General features: G+C 36.8%; 1 protein-coding gene across 1 annotated transcript in view; it reads right to left on the minus strand.

The window, feature by feature from the left end:
• Positions 1 to 18,698, minus strand: part of LOC107040433 (nephrin) — a 290,643-nt gene extending 271,945 nt beyond the window's left edge. Inside the window, exon 1 of the mRNA XM_029126266.1 lies at positions 18,540 to 18,698. Coding sequence (XP_028982099.1) covers positions 18,540 to 18,636 — 97 coding nt within the window. The 5' untranslated portion in view covers positions 18,637 to 18,698. The remainder of the gene's footprint in view (positions 1 to 18,539) is intronic.
• Positions 18,699 to 19,940: the final 1,242 nt, after the last annotated feature.

Below are 19,940 nucleotides of genomic sequence, written 5' to 3' on the forward strand. Positions count from 1 at the left end.
TTTCAGTGAATTGTTCTACCTTGTATTTTCAGATTAATCCCATTCGATTAGTTAATATCACGTTATTTCTGATGAGCTTGTGATTGTTCATCTGAAAAAGCATGCCATCTTCACATTTATTCGATTGTTTTTTCGCTCAAATCACGATGCCATCGGACCTGTCAAATCATTATTGAGGTTAAGTATACTGGTATTTAGTAATTGGAGATGAACCTGAGGTTGAGCAGTGGCCATTCAACTAAAGCCCGGCGAAGCGTTTCGCGTAATAGTCTAATGCTGGGCTGTGAGCGCGTGACGCGGCTCAACCTCGGGTACATGTGACGCGCGTGGAGTTTATCCAAAGCTGAGGCGGAGTGGCGTATTTCTAGCTGGGATACGGGTTCCGAGCCGAGCTCGAGCGGCGTAATTTCTACCCGGGTTTGAATTTTTTCATATTTATCATACGCAAAAATGATCAATTCTTGCTTCTCAGATTTTCATACATAAATTCTAAACTCTACAAAATTTATGGAAATTCTTCTGTGTCCCAAATAATTTGAGAAAAATCTTTGAAGATCTACGGTTATCTGGAAAACTGTGAAATTTCACAGTAATAGTTCACATGATCTCATTTTTATAATGACAAATATGTGTGGAAATTGAATTTCAATTGCTTAAAATGTTTTAATAAAAAAAAGCAATGACGCGATATCGTCATTATTCGTGCGGGGATTCACTCACTCTCATTTTCCCTCGACCCCGCCCCCAGTAAATAACCGGAAATTACAATATTTATGTGGGATTAGTTCGAAAATGACTTCAACTGGAGAAGTCTAATAAGGCGATACGGATGCGATCCTCGTTCGTGCAGAGGACGTAATGGATTTATTGCCCTGGCGTCACTCCAAATTTTCCTGTCCGTGATACCACAGTTTCACACACCACGCCAATACGTCGAAAAGTATTTTTTTCGCTTCTCACGGGGGTGGGAAACAATGAAACAGCAAGAAATACTGAGGCAAGATGGATTGTACTCCTCTAAATAATCCTAACAACCAACACCTCTGTTGGATCATCAATTACTTAGAAATAAATACCCTTTTAATTGACGTATTTCATCCTTAATTTAATCTTCAGGAATGAAAACTGGAGATGTGTCCACTCTGCTATAATAGAATGCTCACATATCATTTGTTCATTATTCGGTTTTACTGATTGATTTCTCCATCCGGAAAAATATTGTATTTCAATCAAACGAAAGGATTTATGCGATTCAAATGAATCCTGTCTCTGGGTGCAGAGGGTTCAATAATGGAAAAAAGTTGTAAACCTAAGATTTCCTTCACGAACGCTTTTTTAAAAATTAAATTACGCTTACGATTGTTGAAATCAATGGAGAATTGCTTTCGTCACAATATAGTCAATATCTTTTTTGCTAATAAATTAGCAATTTGCTTCCGAATAGAATTTCTACGATGACGTATTTCAAGGATGTCCAAGTACTTTGGCTATTCTTTCTCCAGTGAAATGTGTCTCTACTTTTGTAGTCGAATATCAGAGCTTTCATTTGAGCCCCATTTGACCCCAAGTTTCCGGACATTTTACGATGATTTTATTATTTAAACTTTGTAGGTATGAATTTGAATCTCGATTTTGAATCGTTAGAAAATATTTTTAAAATCTGAAAGAAAATTAGAAAATTTACTTTTGGAGGGAGAGTGATGAAATAAATTAAAAATAGCAAAATTATGAGCATTTTCTATAAATAATTTATAAACAGTCAATTTTCCACCATAAAAATCAATTGTTCGGAATCGTAACAAATTTATTCACATGCAGAATTTTAGCAGAAATCGATTTCATGTCTAAAAAAAAAAAGGTTTCCGAAAGTTTAAATAATTTCAATCATTATTTATAAACAACGAATGTTCTCTCAATATTATAAAACGAATGTCTCTCTATATTATGGCAATCCAAATCGAATTGTGTTGATGAAAATTTGGTGCTCGAAATTAAGACTTCGAAATTAAGGGTCACAAGGGTCAAAATAATGGTCATAATGAGACTCAGAATAATGATCAAAATAGGGGTTAGGAGGGTCAAGGTAAGGCTCATGAGGGTCACAATAAGGGTCATATGGGTCAGATTAAGGCTTCAAATAAGGGTAACAAGGGTCAGAATAAGCGTCTAAATCAGGGTTAGAAGGATCATATTAAGGGTCACAAAGGTCAGATTAAGGGTCCAAATAAGGATCATGGGAATCAGAATCTAAAGGTCACAAGAGTCAAAACAAGAGTCTCTATCTCTCTATATTATAAAAATCCAAATCGATATCTGGTGATGAAAATTTGGTACTCGAATTTAAGACTCCAAAATTAAGGGTCAGAAATGCAGGGTCAAAATAAGGGTCACAACGGTCAGACTAAGGATCATGAGGGTCATATGAGAATCATATAGGGGACATATGTGGGTCATATGGGAATTGGCGAGCGGAACCAGGAGGGGGCGTAGCCCCTAATAACAAACTGTAAAAGATACTTGGATATTCTTAAATGGAATGTAGTGATTCATTGAATTCACCATTGCCTGACCATCAACATTTTTTACATTTCCCTGAATATTGGTTTCAAAATAATTTCGTTGATCAATCTCATGATCGAACTCGCGAAAAAAGGCATTGGGAAGAATATTTTAAATCACAATTGAATTAATTTAAACAACTATTTTTTCGGTTATCGTCGAAAAACAATCCGTCCAATACACATACGCATACACGTACATCCGGACGCGGTCTAAAAATGCCGCATTTCAACGCTGTCGGCCTAAATCAGTTACCCTGACCCACAAAATTGGAAATTTCGAATTTGACGAATGCAACGCCTCCACTTGGAAGGGAAAAGCCAAAATTATGACTCGAATAACCCAGAATCACCCCCAGAGATCACAACTCGAGTACAACGACATTGCCTGTGACAGTCTCCGGTTGTGGAGAAATGCGAGTGGAGAGGAAGGAAATCGGTTACCGTAAGAATGAGCGCGGCTCCCCCGACCGGAGGAAGGAAGAGGAATAGGGGGGAGAAACCACCACTAGAGCCAGCGCCTAGAGCCAAAGCTATCGCGCCAACAGAGTGAAAAAGAACAACAAAGGGCCAAGACTCTCCTCCTTTTCCAAAAAGGGTTAGAAGTGAATGCACGAGGAGCGGAGGTGGAGTACGAATGAGGGAAGAACAAGTGCAGTGCTGTATCGATGTACGAAGCAACGAAAAAGCAATGCTCGTATCAACGAGACATATAACACTGGAGTGAGTCACTTGTGCGTCTCGAATGCTGTGAGAAAAAATGAGAATAAATAAAAAGGGAAGATATTTGTTGTTGTTGTTGTTTTTTGTCTCCCCTCCCTCCCCCGCCCCTTTCTTCTCATTCTTTTTCATTCTCCTTGGCACTCACGTATATACGTGTATGCATGGATACTGCATTCCAGTCTCGATGCTCTGCACCACCTCGATATTTCTTTCTCGAGATTTTCCTTTCTTTTTCCCATGCTTTATTGTTATCATTATTATTTTTCTTTTTAACATCTTCGTGTCATTGTCGTTGGAGGCAATTTGAAAAAGAGGAGAGAGACTCCAGTCGCATTGTCATGGTCGCGAATTCACCCGTGTATATACTATCGTGATCATGATGGTTGTTATGTACAAGAGTGAAGGGAAGGGAATGGAGGAGGTGCGAATGGCAGTTGTTCTCCGGCCTCGTAACAGCTTCTGTTGGAGCCTCTACGCGTATCGAGCGTACTCTAAAGGAAGCGAGAATGAGATATAAAGGATAAGGAGAGAAAAGAAGGAAATAAAGAGGAAGTGAGTTTTCAAAAGTGATCGTTTGATAGGAGAACCAGGTGGCTGGGGGAACTGAATGGAATTTTCCACGAGTTTTCCGAGTTCAATCGAGATTTAATCGATCGTACTTTGCAATTATTCAGGGAGAAAGCTCCCGGGGGAGGAGGGAGAGATTCAAAAATGTTTGGTATTACTTTAAATGAGATTTCTTACTTTTTTTAATTTCAGGTGATTAGCTCTCTTTATAGTTTTTTATATTTGATGTTATGGAATTTCGGCATATAAAATTAAAAAATGTAAGGAAAAATCGATGGAAACTGTGAATTTTACTTCAATTATTCAATAAAAACTGATAAAAATCAGTAAAATTCAAGCAAACATATTCTTAGTGCTGAAATAATTGGAAATTCACCGTAATTTCGTACTGAATATTTACGTTTTGATTAAAAATTCAAGTCAATTAGCGAATTCTCGTCTTTTTGCTGTTAAAAAATTGAGATTCAATTTTTGACTTTTCAATGGAAATTTAAATTTCATGATTTTTTCCCCCTAAATCGAATTCAATGTGCACTATTAAAACTTTTTTAATAAAATTCTCAGATCATTTTCTTGAAATTTTCATCACATGATAGTTCCACTAACATTTCAAGGTATTTCATAAGATAAAATTCACAAATTTACAGAAAAATCATGGAAACTGTGAATTCCAGATTATTTCTTCCATGAATATTGATATTTTTATTAAAAATTCAATTAAATCGGGAAATTCTCGTCTTCTTGCTGCTAAAAAAATTGGAACTGCATTGAATTTTCAGTGATATATGAAATTTTAATTTTTTCTAACAGTCTATCCGCTTTCTCAATCTAAAAAATTAATCTTCCATTAAAAAACACATTCTTAAGACTAATTTTGCCCTCAAAGTCCTAATTTGTTCTCACAATAGACAGTGTCCACTGAAAGTCAACATTTTTTTCTCACTGTCCCCCCAATCTAATTAAATCGCTATAAAGTCTCCATGAACGAGCATATCCTGCACCTGTCCTACTAAAACGAAGAGAAGAGGAAAAAAAGAATAAGAAATGGGTGGGAAAAGGGCGTCGAGTAAAACTACGTAATTTGTATTCTACCCGGTGTTGGTGGGTAGCTCTCTCCCAACATGAGCATAAGGCGCCAACTCAGAGAACCGTGAATGTCCCCCATTTCACGTCTAGAGTGGATGTACACCTATCAAAAAAGACGCCGAGCAAACAAGAAAATAGGGAGATGCGTCTGGGGCATCAGTGTCGCATCATGGTGTGAGTTTCTTCATTGATAAGGAATACATATCACCGAGATCGATAAGACACCTTTAAGGAGCATCCTTCATTCTGCGGGTAAATCTGGAATGTACTTGTTCGAATAAACGGACTTGCGAGAAAACTCCATAATGATGAAGAAGCGTCACGCTCTCTCAAACCTCACCAATCTTCATAAAAAATTGATCCAAACGATGGCGATGATAAATCTTTTCTCTTACCGTCAGGAAAATTATTGCTGCAGTCGAGTGGTGAACAAATCTATCTTTCACGCCTTGACAACTATTGCATTATCTCGATCATTAATGATGTTAGAGGGAAATATAGAGAGGCACTTTTTCCTGTGCGCCTTCAACCGTCAATATCTCCTGGTCAAATGGTGCGATTTGAATGAGCCAAAACTCATTTTAAAGTTTATAAAAACACCTTGAAAATGAAAAAAAAAAAGTCGTGGAAATCCACTCAGCCATTCCACCCCGAGATAAATTCACAATTGATAAAAGTGTCGAATTTTACTGGAATTGATTGGTCGCCCATTTTAATATTTTATAAAAAAATTGATCCAAGCGATGGCGATGATAAATCTTTCTTCGTATCGTCGGGAAAACTATTGCTGCAGTTGAGTGGTGAACAAATCTGTCTTTCACGCCTTGACAACTATTGCATTATCTTGATCATCAATGATGTTAGAGGCAAATGTAGAGAGGCACTTTTTCCTGTGGGCTTTCAACCGTCAATATCTCATGAGTCAAAACTCATTTTGAAGGTTGAAAAAATACCTTCAAAACGAAAAAAAGTGGAAATCCACTCAGCTATTCCACCCCGAGATAAATACACAACTCATGTCGGATTCGACTTTTTACGGTTTCCCACCATTTTTCTCGCATTTTAATACTTTATGGATGAATTTATTCGACAGTCGATTCTGAACGTGTATATGACGTCTACTCCACACATGAAACTGCGTATATTCCAATCCACAAGCGTGACGTCATGGCGCGGTTCCGATTTAATGAGATTCCCCAGCTCCAGCCACGTGAGCGTGAAATTGCAAATAAAATTTTTTCACTGCGAGATGGATTAATAGTTGTCACACGACACTATAATAAATTAATCTCGACAGTTTTTTTCTCAAGTTAATTTCTCTTCTTTATCAGAATGGGAGAGATAGTGAGGGAGAGAAACAAACGTAATGTTTTTTTTTCGGTGATATCTTTTTGCGAGAGTTCGCTATCGAGTCTATTTCTCAACTGCAAGCTCCCCCCCCCCTCCGCCCATCCAGGGTCTTTTACCCTTCAGGGCACTACTCCCCGTGTGGTATATAACGTCGGGCCAAAGAGGAAGCTGGGCGTCGTGAATTCGCCCGACAATCGCGTCTGGCTTAGTTCCAAAGGAGTTTGGATGGAAACTCCTTACTTTTCCCTTAACTTTCACTAATCTTATGTTTCGTGGGTTAGGAAAAGGGCCAACCAATTTTCTACTGCTCGTTTTATCATCGATTTTTACGTGTATGGTGATTTTAGTTTGTGATTGATACTATTTGAAGAATTAACGACTCGTAGAGTCATATCCACAAATGTTTGCCAACAATGGGAAGTTAAATATAAATAATAATGGGGCGCCGTTGAAAAGACAGGTAAATTACACTGGAAAATTGGGGAATTGAGATTTTTTGGCTGTTGTATATAGTTTTTGAAATGGAGCCATCAATTTTTGTCTGGTTCCTTAGAAGTAGTTATTGAATTTTTATTCTCGATTTTAATTCCTGGATAAATTTCAATCCTTTAAAAAGAAGAGGAAAGAATTGTCAAATGCTCAAGAAATTTGTAGTACTCATTAACGATTCGAAGAGTACTATTCACAAATGTTTGCCAACAATGGGAAATTAAATATAAATAATAATGGGGCACCGGTAAAGAAACAGGAAAATTACGCTGGAAAATTGGGAAATTGAGATTTTTAGCTGTTGTGTGTAGTTTTTGAGGCGAAGAAATCAATTTTTGTCCGGTTCCTTAAAAATAATTATTTAATTTTTATTCTAAATTTTAATTTTTGGGGTAAATTTTATGTTGTTTTTTTTATCAGAAAATAAGAATTGTCAAGTGCTCAAGAACTTTGTAATACTCTCCACTAAACTCTTTTCAACTTCGCAGCCTTCTAGACTGCTCGTTTTATCGTTGATTCTTACGTTTATAATGATTAACTTCCCGATAGGGACAGTTATTTTAATTTGTGATTGGTACTATTTGAGGAGTTAATGATTCAAAGAGTCGTTAAATTGAGGAAAATTGGGAAATAGAGATTTTTTGGCTGTTGTACATAGTTTTTGCGATGGAGAAATCAATTATTTTCCGATTCCTTAGAAAGACTTATTAAATTTTTTATTAAAAAAATCAAATACTCAAGAAATTTGTAATACTTTCCACGGAACAGCTCTCAACCTGACACCCCTGCAGTCATGTGAGACCGAGCGAAGAATAAGAAATAAATCCATATTTACCCAGCCATTGTTACCCAGTAGTGAAGGGTCTCATGACAGTGCGAAACAAAGATGAAATTAGTTCAAGAACTCCAGTGGTACTAATTCAGGTATCCGTAATTGCCACCTGTTTTTTACGAGGTAGAGAGCTGGTGCTCTTCCGGCAAGGTGTGCCCGAGTGTGTGTATGCACTGGTCTTAAACATGAGAGAGAGAGAGAGAGAGAGAGAGAGAGAGAGAGAGAGAGAGAGGGAGGGGTTTGATGAAGAGGGCCTGGAGGAACGACATGGCAAAATGGAAGATAGTGGGAATATCTAAGTGTCTAGGTACTCTCTGCCTGTCACCAACGAAATAAGCTGCACCTCAACTCTCGCGTATTCCGAGAGGAGTCAATGGAGCAGGATGACACTTTGAAGTTCTAACTTCATTGAAACCACTGATTAATGGAGCAAATTTCCTGCGAGAATATTCTTCCGAATTGATAATGCGGAATTGTTATGTTTGGAGTTGATATAAAATTAAGGAACAGTTTGGACGTTTTGGAAATTTTTATCGCATTATAGTTGCAGTGGAATTTCAAAAGATTTGGTCATCGAATATTCAGTATCGAAGCGGTGACAAGATGACAAGACGAATAAAATTTGATCATCATATATTAATTTTTACTAAATTTCGGAATAGAAATGAAGAAACGATGACTCATGATACACTTTTATAGAACAGTAGGGTAATTTTCATCAAAATTTCTCCCCGTGTAGTTTTTTTTATCGTTATTTTACATCAGTTCGACCCGGTTAGGGTATACTGCGATGATGATCAAGACTTTAAATGGTTAGATCGCACCATTCTATCCGGCCGGGATTTGAACTCGGAACCTTTCGCATGTGAGGCAACGAACTTACCCACTGCGCCAAGCCATCGGGGATCTCCGTGTAGTTGCAATGGAATTTCAAAGAATTTTGTTACCAAAAATTCAATATTCTATGGGAAAATCGATTGATACTAAATTTCAGTTGAATTATTGCACGAAAATTGATAGAAATTGGGAAAATTCCGGTCAATAAAATCGTTAATTTAATGATTTAAAAATTTGGTGTGATTTAGCACTAAACATTCATGTTTTGAAATTGATAATTAATTATTTTTTTCTGTAAATCGAATCCAATGTAGAGAATTGAAAACTTCACTTAAAATTCCAAATATTCTTCGTGAAAATTTTCAGCGCGTTATAGTTGCACTAAAATTTCAAGGAATTCGGTCATTGAAAATTGAAAATTTTATTGAAAAATCCATGAAAACTGTAAATTTCAGTTCAATTATTCCACAAAAATTACTCGAAGTCAGAAAAATACATTCGTAAAATTTCTACTAAATGAAAATTTATGAAGCCGAAACTAGCAGAATATTCGTCAGCGGAAAATTCAATTTAGGGGATATTTCAGTGTAGGAGAGTCAAATAATCATATGTACAAATGTTTTTTAAGTGCGAAAGAGTCTGTACATTATTTAAAAACATTTGTACACCCCTAGATTCCCCTAAGACAAATCTTCTGCTGTCGAATTCTTCACTAGTTTCAGCTTCGTGAAAATGCGGCGTAATTTGATATTGAATATTCATTTTCTAATAGAACACTCAAGAAAAAGGAATTTTCGTCTTCCTACTGCACAAAAATTTGAAATTCCATGATTATTTCTCCCTAGAAATTTCAAATTTTTGCAAAAAGTTTCGATAATCGATCTTCACCATTTCTATTTTGAATTATCTAAACAATTAAAACATATTGATGAACATTTAAACTGCAAATTATAAAATAAAAAAAAATAGAAAATTATAAAATTAAAAAAATAGATTTAACGAAGGTATACGAACACCATCCAATGTTCACAACCAAAATTGTTGCGCATAAAAAAATAATCTGAAAAAAAATCTATTATATTTCCCTCCCAAATATCCCCTATTGTTTCTCTAAAATTGACCGCCGAGATATTGATTGGAAAAGATAATTAAAATGGGGAAAAAGTAAACCGAAAGAGAAAGAGGAAGCTGCCAACGTTCCGTGACAAGGATTGTACGAATATGGAAGGAGAATAAAATATCAATATTCGAAACGCTCAGGAATACCTATATCGTGTTCTCGAAATGGATATCCATTTCGCCTATACATCCACACATACACTCGCATCACGTACATACGTATGTACCCTATGTTAACATTGAAAAAAAGCAAGGTGGACAAGTGCATTCACCTCACACTCTCTACCCAACTGGCAGCAGAGGAAACTTGCAGAGTACCAGCCTAGGCGCTATTTCGCATTCAGTGTCACAGACATGTTGCTCACCTGCATACAGTACACTAGGTTGAGCTTTTTCCTCGACTCCTAGGGTCACCCGTGCACCAAAAAAAACAAGCTTTATTTTGAGACTTTTAAGGTGTCCAAGACAATACCACCCAAAAGTTAGTCCCCATGAATTTCCGGAAAAAATTCTAAATGACTTAATTTATTGCATTCTCATAAGTTATTGAGTTTTTTTATCCTCATATGTTGTTGATGAAGGCAACAATAGCTGTTTGAATCATATAAGAAATTATTTGTTAATTAATTGTTCGAATCAAATGAGAAATTATTTCACGAAATTTCCACTAGAGTTGAATATCGCAGAAACTATTTAAGAGTCCAAATAAGGATCATGGGGGTCAGAATCTAAACGTCACAAGAGTCAAAAGAAGAGACTCCATCTCTCATTATTATAAAAATCCAAATCAACTTCTTGTGATGTAAATTTGGTACACGAAATTAAGACTCCAATGTTAAGGATCACAAGAATCATGAGGATCAAAATAAAGGTTACCAGGATCAGGATAAGAGTCACAAGGGTTAGATTAAGGGTTGTAAGGGTCAAATTGAGGGTCATGAGAGTTAGAATAAGGGTTACGAGGATCAGATTAAGGTTCATGAGGGTCAGACTAATGATCCAAATACGGGTCACAAGAGTCAGATTAAGGGTCATATGGGTCAGATTAAGGAATACAAGGGTCAGATTCAGAGCCCAATATCTCAAGTTGAGACTTTCAGAATTTCACTTGAAGAAAAATTTCAAGTTGAGTTTCGAAAGTCTCAACGTGAGGCATTCAAAAGTATTAACTTGACTCGACGTTGTTGAAAATTTTCCATTAAAATTTCTAGCAAAAGACGTGGAAATTTATAAAAAGTAACAGTTTCACTGAAATTTCAAGGAATTTTGTCACTGAAAACTCATAATTTCATGGAACCATCCGTGGGAACTCTAAATTTCATTTCAATTATTCCGGAAAAATTAATAAAAAATCAGGGAAATTCAGAGAAATCTCTTCTTAAATTCCAGATTCTTCGGAACTTTCAGGGAATTCCTTCAATAATTCCTGGAATTCCAAGAATTTAAAAGTAATCCTCTGAAAATTCGAGGGACTTTGGCAGTAAATGTTCATTTTCACTTGAAAATTCATGTGAATTGTGGAATTTTCGTCTTCCTGCCGTGAAAACAATGGGACTTCACTTGAATTTTCAGAGAACCCTGAAATTCCATAGAATTTTTCTCCTTAAATCGAATTCCAGGTTTCCTCCGGAACATTCACGCAAATTTTTCTAACAATGTATGAGTCTCAACTAAAGACTTTGAAAGTCTCAAATTCAGATTTTTGAAACTCTCAACTCAAGGATATCGACTTCAAATTAAAACTTTTAAATATCTCATTTCAAGACCTTCGAACTCTTAAAATAAGGTATTATTCTTTGAGTATGGGTGAACCTAGCGCAGTTTAAGGGAAAAAATTGGGTCAGCCAATAAATTTTCAATCAAACGAAATCGAATGAACAATCAATTCTAGAATTAAATCCAATAAATCGACCTGATGAGTGATTCAGTTGACTGGTTTAGGCCGATATGGTTCATCACTCTCAATTATTGAAGCAAAGAATACGAGGAAGAAGGATGTAGAGGTGATGCGTCTGTGTTAAACAGCTTGTGCACACACCTTTGAAGAATCCTCGTCATCTAATGAAATCCAAGAAATAATTTCGCCTCATTAAACTCATTTCTTTAATTCTCCTCACTCACATCTCATCTTGTTAAATCCAATAAACGCGTTTGGTTGAATTTACGGCACTCGCGCCCTCCAGTATCTATTTATCTTGATTTTGTCAAAAATAAAAAAATTCAAACAACAAAATAAAACAGTTTGAATTATTCACAGTGCACTCGGGGGCGGAATAAACCTCAAGAGTGGTTAATTTACCTGTTTAAGAGTAATTATAATGAATGTCGGAATAAATTTGACCGCATAACCGACCATTTCAACCCCCGGAAACTTATCCGAGTCAATTAGATACCCTCGCCCCGTGGATTCTATACTCCTTAACGCTAATTGCATCGTAGAGAGGGATTTTAGTGTGTAATGCGTTTGGGAGGACTGTGTGGTTATGGGCATATGTCGCGCCTAGATTGGACGCACAGGTGCACCGATGCACGTCCGATTACGTGTTTCGATCCCAAAGCGGATAGCCTATTCCCGCTTCACTCCTAATACTCAGGTTTACTCTGTCGCTCTTGCGTCAATTCGACCTCTCTCACGCCATCAGAATGTTGGGTCAGAGTCTTTAGAACAATTAAACCCCGTGGTATTATTTCCCTCTACTCGTCGGATTTTCATCCCTACTGTTTGCCGTACGCGAGTTATGCACAACTGAATATAATAGTCAATTCACAATATTGAGGACTGATTTTCATTCTGGCAACGAAGTCTTCAATTGTCAATATCGCGGGGGCTAACGATGCGATTTGAACAAGTCACATCTCATTTTGAAGGTTACAAACAATCCTTGAAAATGAAAAAAAAATCTGGGAAATTCGACTCTGCGGTTCTCAACTTGTCGTAAATGAAAGAAGAAGAAACTCAAATTTCATTACTAAATTATCTGATAGAATCAACAGTAGTTTCCCGACATTTTGTACTGGACATTTTCACCACCCGATGCAGGGTTTGCCATTATATTCAATACGGCCAAACATCGGTCCAATATCCAGTCGCCGAATATCGGGGTCCGATGAAAGGCCAAAAATCGGCCCAATATCTGCTCGCCGAACATCGGGTCCCCGATGAACGGCCAAACATCTGCCCAATATCTGCTTGCCGAACATCGGGTCCCCGATGAACGGCCAAACATCTGCCCAATATCTGCTTGCCGAACATCGGGGCTCTGATTAAAGGCCAAACATCGAGCCAATATCTGCTTGCCGAACATCGGGGCTCTGATCAAAGGCCAAACATTGGTCCAATATCCGGACACCAAACGTCGGGGCCCCGATGAAAGGCCGCTCCACGGCCGATGATCGAACCGACTTAATATTTGTAGGCTATTTTTTGAATAAATGGATGGATAGCATGCACTCATCCTCTTTCTTAATATACAGACTATAGATATCGATACCCCGAATGAAAGCCTAAATATTTTAAGAATAATAAGAATTAATTGTAAATTAATTAATTAACTCTTCTCATCAGAGTTTCACTTTCATTAACTAATTATTGATAATCACATTCGCGGATTCAAACAAACACACCATGTGGTATTTATATGCCCGAAAAAAATTTGTCTTCATAACAAATTTCAGATGGGTCAGTAGACAGCGCGCTTAACTACAGATCAGAAGGACCCGCGATCGAATCCAGCCGCGGGCAATTTTTTATTTTTTTAAATTCAATTTTTTTCTTTTTTGGTTTGCTGGAATGTCTAAGAAGGGTTATAAAACGATTATAAACTATAGGAACTAATATGTATGAACGATTTTAAAATTTTGTTTCACCGATGGTTGGCTGATAATCGACGCCAATATTGGCCGTACATCGGTGTCTATGATGGCCCGTGATAACGTCCCAACGTTCGATCGAACATCGGCCGAAGATCGCAACCGATTATCGGGGAACTCGGCGCCGAGTTTGGCCCGATGTTCCGCCACTTTGTATTGCCCTGCATGGGACGTTTCTGTTTCACTGGACTTTCAAGGAATTTCGTAATTAAAAACTCAAAATTTTATTGAAAAATCGATGGAAACTATGAATTTTCCTTCAATTATTCCATGAAAATTGATAGAAATCAGGAAAATTCAGGTAAATAAATCGAATTCATAGAAAATTCAGCGTAATTTGGTATAAAATATTCAGGTTTGAATGGAAATTTCAAGAAAATGGATTTCCATCTTCTTGCTGTTCATAAATTCAGAATTCCCTTGAATCTTCAGTGACATTTGAAATTTCATGATTTTGACAACGAACCTTTCGAACTTCAATATCTCCCGACCAAGATGGTGCTTGCCTCTACTATAGTGAGAGGATATAACAAAAATGATCAGAAGAAGATCTCCCGACCAAACGATGCAATTTGGACGAGTCACATCTCATTTTAAAGCTAAAAAAATCCTTGAAAACGAAGAAAAATAGGAAAATTCCACTTTGCAGTTCTCGATTTATTGTAAATTAAATAAAGAGGAAATTTAAACTTAATTATTGAATTATCTGATACAATCAATAGTAATTCCCCGATACTGCGTTTCTTTGTGCATCATTTGCCGACTCCCCGGTTGATTCCTCCCAGAATTGATAGACTAACACCAATAGATCCCTTATTTTCGTTACAGACGATTGTCCAGAGTAAATCAGAGATATTGGAGAATTTCTCATGTCCCCGTGTACCAAGAAAAGCCGAGAACAATAGAGAATTGTTTCCGTTGTGAGCTCCGCAATATTTTTCCTGCTGATATACGTCATTTTTCTCACCCTCGATATCTATTTTGCACTTGTGTCTTTGTTCACCTACGGCACGTGCAACAATTCTCCTCGCATAACCCCGGAATGAAGACACAAAGCTGAAGCTATCGCAAATTGAATATTCGCCATCGGAAAATTCAATTTGCGGTTTTCATCATGATCAGATCAATTATTCATAATCATGAGCAAATTTATTTCAACTGCGACCAAATTAGCTGATGCCATTCTTTTCTTTGGTTTCTATTCTATGCGCAAGTTCTTTTTCCTTTTCCATGAACCATATATATAATATACTCATTTGAAAGCTTATCAAATTAGCTCCAAAGTGACGCTTGATTCATCCAATTCTGACCATTTTTCATTGAGTTATGAGAGTTTTAGGCGACAAGTGAATTTTCATGTTTCACTTGAAAAATTAACTTTGGATGGATTTTTCGATGCTTTCAAGTGGCTTAAACAAAGATATTTATACATCATTTTGAAGAACATTTATTGTTCTTCGAAATGGTGTATTAAAAATGCGATTTAATTGGATTTTCATCAAGTTATTACAGTTTTTTTCCATTTTTTTTTTGTTTTGTCACACCTAGAAAATGACAGTTTTTGTAATTTATCAAGGGTTTACACTTAATCAGCGGGGATATATCATATGTCAATTTGAAGGTCTAATCGGGATCTTCAAATTGATACCTCATATTATTGTTCCCAACCATTAGATCAATTGTTACAAGCGATAATGCATCGATTTTGGCATGTCACGTTTTGAAAATTTCCATTTTTTTTCTATAAACGATGATATTTTCTGTTTTTTTTCTTCAAATTTGTGGGAATATGTTACCGTGAGGACGTCAGTTCTCGGACGGTATTCAGATCTCGGACGCAGAGCACTCTTACGATTGAATTTCAAATTAATTGCATATCCATAGTGCTCGACGGCCATTTTCTGTTATTCCCTCCAAAAGTAGAATAAATTCGCCCCAAATTGCAATATTTATTAATATTTCACTAAGTGTACAGAATTATTACACTTATATTTATTCGAGGGTTCACACAGTAGGGGGGTCTGTGGAGTGTTATGTAGTGTGCGGACGGTGAAATCCCTCTGTGCTTCTTAAGGATCTAACAACAAAATGTAAGTGAAAAATTGTTTATAATCGGTTTTTATGAGTTGAAGGTCAATTTTCGAATAATAATAGATGTGGACAATTTAAAAAAAAAAAAAATTATTGGAGAAATTGAGGGTCCGAGATCTGAATCAACCAAAGGCGAGGTGGGTTCAGTTCTCGGACGTGTTTATCCCTGTGCTTAACCTCAATCGCACGCATGAAGAAATTTGACAGAAAAACTTAGCACTTTCTCTGAGAAATTCTATTGTATTTCTAGTGGAATTCTATGAGAATTCTCTTGGAGTTCCATTAGAATTCTATTGAAAAATTCTATTCGTTTTTTGGACCATTTATATAGAATTGTATCTAATTTTACCGTTTCATTTATCCAAGAGACATTCGGTTTGAAAAAAGTAAATAGATTTTGAGATGTTTAATGAAATTCATAGGTGTAAATATTAGAATTTTTTTCTGCTAAATTTTTATTCGTTTTTGTTGCTGAAATCGCTGAAAATAAAAATCTCAGAGAAAGCGCTAAAGAATAATAAGAAAAAAAAATCATCCACTCTTTCAGACCTGCTACGCTTTCGCGACCTAGAAAATCAAAAGCACCAGAGTATACTCCTGAGCAGTTAGAAAGTGCTCTGACGGCGATCAGAACAGGAAGATCTTTGGGATCAGTCAGCAAAGAATATAATATCCCTAAGTCAACCTTATACGACAAGGCAATTGGCAAGACAAAAGCTGGGATCAACAGACCTGGTCCTAAGTGTATTGTGGGAGAATTCTATGAGAAGAAACTGGTAGAATGGATTTGTTATATGGCTGATAGGGGGTTTGCCGTCACTAAGGATCAATTGCAGAATTCCGTTCACAAACTGATGAAATTTCTTGGCTCAATTACACTTAATTCATAATAATAATGGTTATTCATGGTTATCGTTTAATGTGTAATAAATTTATGGCTATTGGAATGAGAATAGATCTGTCAAAAATATTTTTTACAATTGATTTACTATATTTTTCCGTCTCCCAAACCCCTCTCATTCACTTCGTCCGAGAACTGAATTCATGTGTAGTGGTCCGAGAACTGAAGTGGGTCAATTTTTGGCGTCCGAGAACTGAATCCGGGGAGCTGTGTTTTGTTTTAACAAATATTTATCGAATTCCGAAGTTTTTAAATAAAAATACGTGTTCTTATCCCAAAAACATCAAAAATGACTATGGAAACCGCAAACTTCATATTTGACGAAAAAAAAACGAAGAATCGGTTATTGATGGTCGAGTTANTTCTCTGAGAAATTCTATTGCATTTCTAGTGGAATTCTATGAGAATTCTCTTGGAGTTCCATTAGAATTCTATTGAAAAATTCTATTCGTTTTTTGGACCATTTATATAGAATTGTATCTAATTTTACCGTTTCATTTATCCAAGAGACATTCGGTTTGAAAAAAGTAAATAGATTTTGAGATGTTTAATGAAATTCATAGGTGTAAATATTAGAATTTTTTTCTGCTAAATTTTTATTCGTTTTTGTTGCTGAAATCGCTGAAAATAAAAATCTCAGAGAAAGCGCTAAAGAATAATAAGAAAAAAAAATCATCCACTCTTTCAGACCTGCTACGCTTTCGCGACCTAGAAAATCAAAAGCACCAGAGTATACTCCTGAGCAGTTAGAAAGTGCTCTGACGGCGATCAGAACAGGAAGATCTTTGGGATCAGTCAGCAAAGAATATAATATCCCTAAGTCAACCTTATACGACAAGGCAATTGGCAAGACAAAAGCTGGGATCAACAGACCTGGTCCTAAGTGTATTGTGGGAGAATTCTATGAGAAGAAACTGGTAGAATGGATTTGTTATATGGCTGATAGGGGGTTTGCCGTCACTAAGGATCAATTGCAGAATTCCGTTCACAAACTGATGAAATTTCTTGGCTCAATTACACTTAATTCATAATAATAATGGTTATTCATGGTTATCGTTTAATGTGTAATAAATTTATGGCTATTGGAATGAGAATAGATCTGTCAAAAATATTTTTTACAATTGATTTACTATATTTTTCCGTCTCCCAAACCCCTCTCATTCACTTCGTCCGAGAACTGAATTCATGTGTAGTGGTCCGAGAACTGAAGTGGGTCAATTTTTGGCGTCCGAGAACTGAATCCGGGGAGCTGTGTTTTGTTTTAACAAATATTTATCGAATTCCGAAGTTTTTAAATAAAAATACGTGTTCTTATCCCAAAAACATCAAAAATGACTATGGAAACCGCAAACTTCATATTTGACGAAAAAAAAACGAAGAATCGGTTATTGATGGTCGAGTTACCCTTAACCGTCCGAGAACTGACGCCCTCACGGTATATTTAATTCAAAGCACATTAAACTGCCTTCAAATTGACCTCTGAATTATTTAATTACGGCCAAGTTTGATCAACTTATAAGGGATTTTATCTAAGAATTGAATTTCTTGATTTTTTTCTGAATTCAGATTAGTTTGCATTTTTCAATCACTATTGTTGAAGTAAAGTGAATAATTCATAAATCATTTTCAAGAGTATTGATAGTTCTTCAAAATGATACATAAAAAATCTGATTTCGTTGAATTTTCATCCAATTATGGTAGATTGTTTCTATTTTTTACTTCATGTCACACTTCAAAAATCATAGTTTCTGACAAAAAAATTTTGAAATTGTTATTTGTTCCATGCAAATTATAAGTGTTTATTGGGCGAAGATATACACTACTTAATAATATTCACTTAATAAAATCAGAGCCTCATATAATTGCCCGAGAGACATATAGGTACATGTCTCACGAGAACAATTATTACTACGAAAATCACCGTGTTTTGGTGGAAACTTTCTTTTTTGTCCACAAGTAAATCGATTCAACACGACAAAAGATCTCTTCAGGGGAACCTATAATTTTTCGACAGAACTAATTTTGTCTCTCACTGCAATGAAGAATCATTAACAATGCCTCAAAAATCCGCTTCACAATAAACCCATATTCACCATTGAAATTCATTTCCACTCACCTCTGACATCCTGCGATATCCACAACACCCCCAGGACCATCAGCACCATTGACGTCATTCTCGACGCACCACTGAGCCTCAATTCGAGCTTCATCATCAACGTTTGTCCCAATCTCCTTAATTCCACAGAGCCATTAACTCCCAAATCACTCCGACAAAACTCACACATACACAGCACCAATGTTTCTACCCTTACCTCTCACAAAAAAAAAACCACGATTGTCCTACCCGACTGGGGATTTTTCTCCCTCGAAATACCGATGACAGACGTCAATTTTGATACGCGCGTGGGGCGTTTCCGAAACTCGATAACGTTGACCCCGGAACAAAATTCACGTCACGAGTTCCTATTTTTCCCCTCCTTTATATATATATCATCGACGCTTACTCCTCTCGATCCTACGAGGACATTTATCGTTATTCCCCGCACAACAATATATTTTCTTTCAATTCACCCTTTTTTTATTCACTCGACTCGCGCGGTTATGCGCACCGCAGTCGGTTTAATCAGGAAACTGGAGTTGGCGAGTTCCTCGATGCACACAGCAGCCCTCGCGCACTTTTATTTTCACGTTAAAAAGAAAAATAATCCAGCAGGGAAAAAAATCGTAATCCCTGGTCACGTATTGCCGAGTGGGCGTATTTACACAATCTCACAAGGCTCACCGGCCTGTCATTAGGGTTTACAGATGGAATTTAATAAACTCCACTGAAGTTCAGCGAACAAACACTTCTGTATCACACACTAGGCCGCATCGAGTGACAAAGCAGGTTCAAAAACATAAACAACGAGGGACAAGTTGCAAGTTGACGATAAAACCGATGATCTCTCCCCTATTTTCATATCATCTGAAAAACGGGCGCGTCACGCACTGGAATCGATCCAGTGGAGGGTTCACGTGTCACTAACTGGCGCGTGTCAGTTTTTCACCGCTATTATAACCCTAAAGTTCCGATCCTGTCTGAGGATCATTGACTCCGGAATAATGTATCCGTTATTACCGTCAACGGATCATTATCACTCACTCATGGCCAGCAATACCACCGATTGTCCATATTACAAATGTTGTCCACTGGAATCCAGAGAATCCTTTTCGCAGAGATGAAATAAACCGAAACAAGGAGGTAAATAACACAAAACTGAGACAATAGATCCTCCGGGAAATTTCACAACACGATATTTACTATTTCAATACTCCACTGATGAATAAAACAAACAAACAGTCTGTATATTATTCACCGGGGGCTGGTGTGATGCACCATACTGTTGAGGCCTCCAAAGAATTCACGTAATAAAATTTATTCGAGTGTCTCAACTACCTCGTTCGCCCAAGGAACAGACGCGTGTGTGCCTCACGACCGGAGGGAGCAGTCAGCAATGAGAGGTTGGGGTGGGGAGGC

This window comes from Diachasma alloeum, unplaced genomic scaffold (assembly GCF_001412515.2).
Source record: "Diachasma alloeum isolate Michigan unplaced genomic scaffold, Dall2.0 Dall_scaffold_00335, whole genome shotgun sequence".
Classification (NCBI taxonomy): Eukaryota; Metazoa; Arthropoda; class Insecta; order Hymenoptera; family Braconidae; genus Diachasma; species Diachasma alloeum.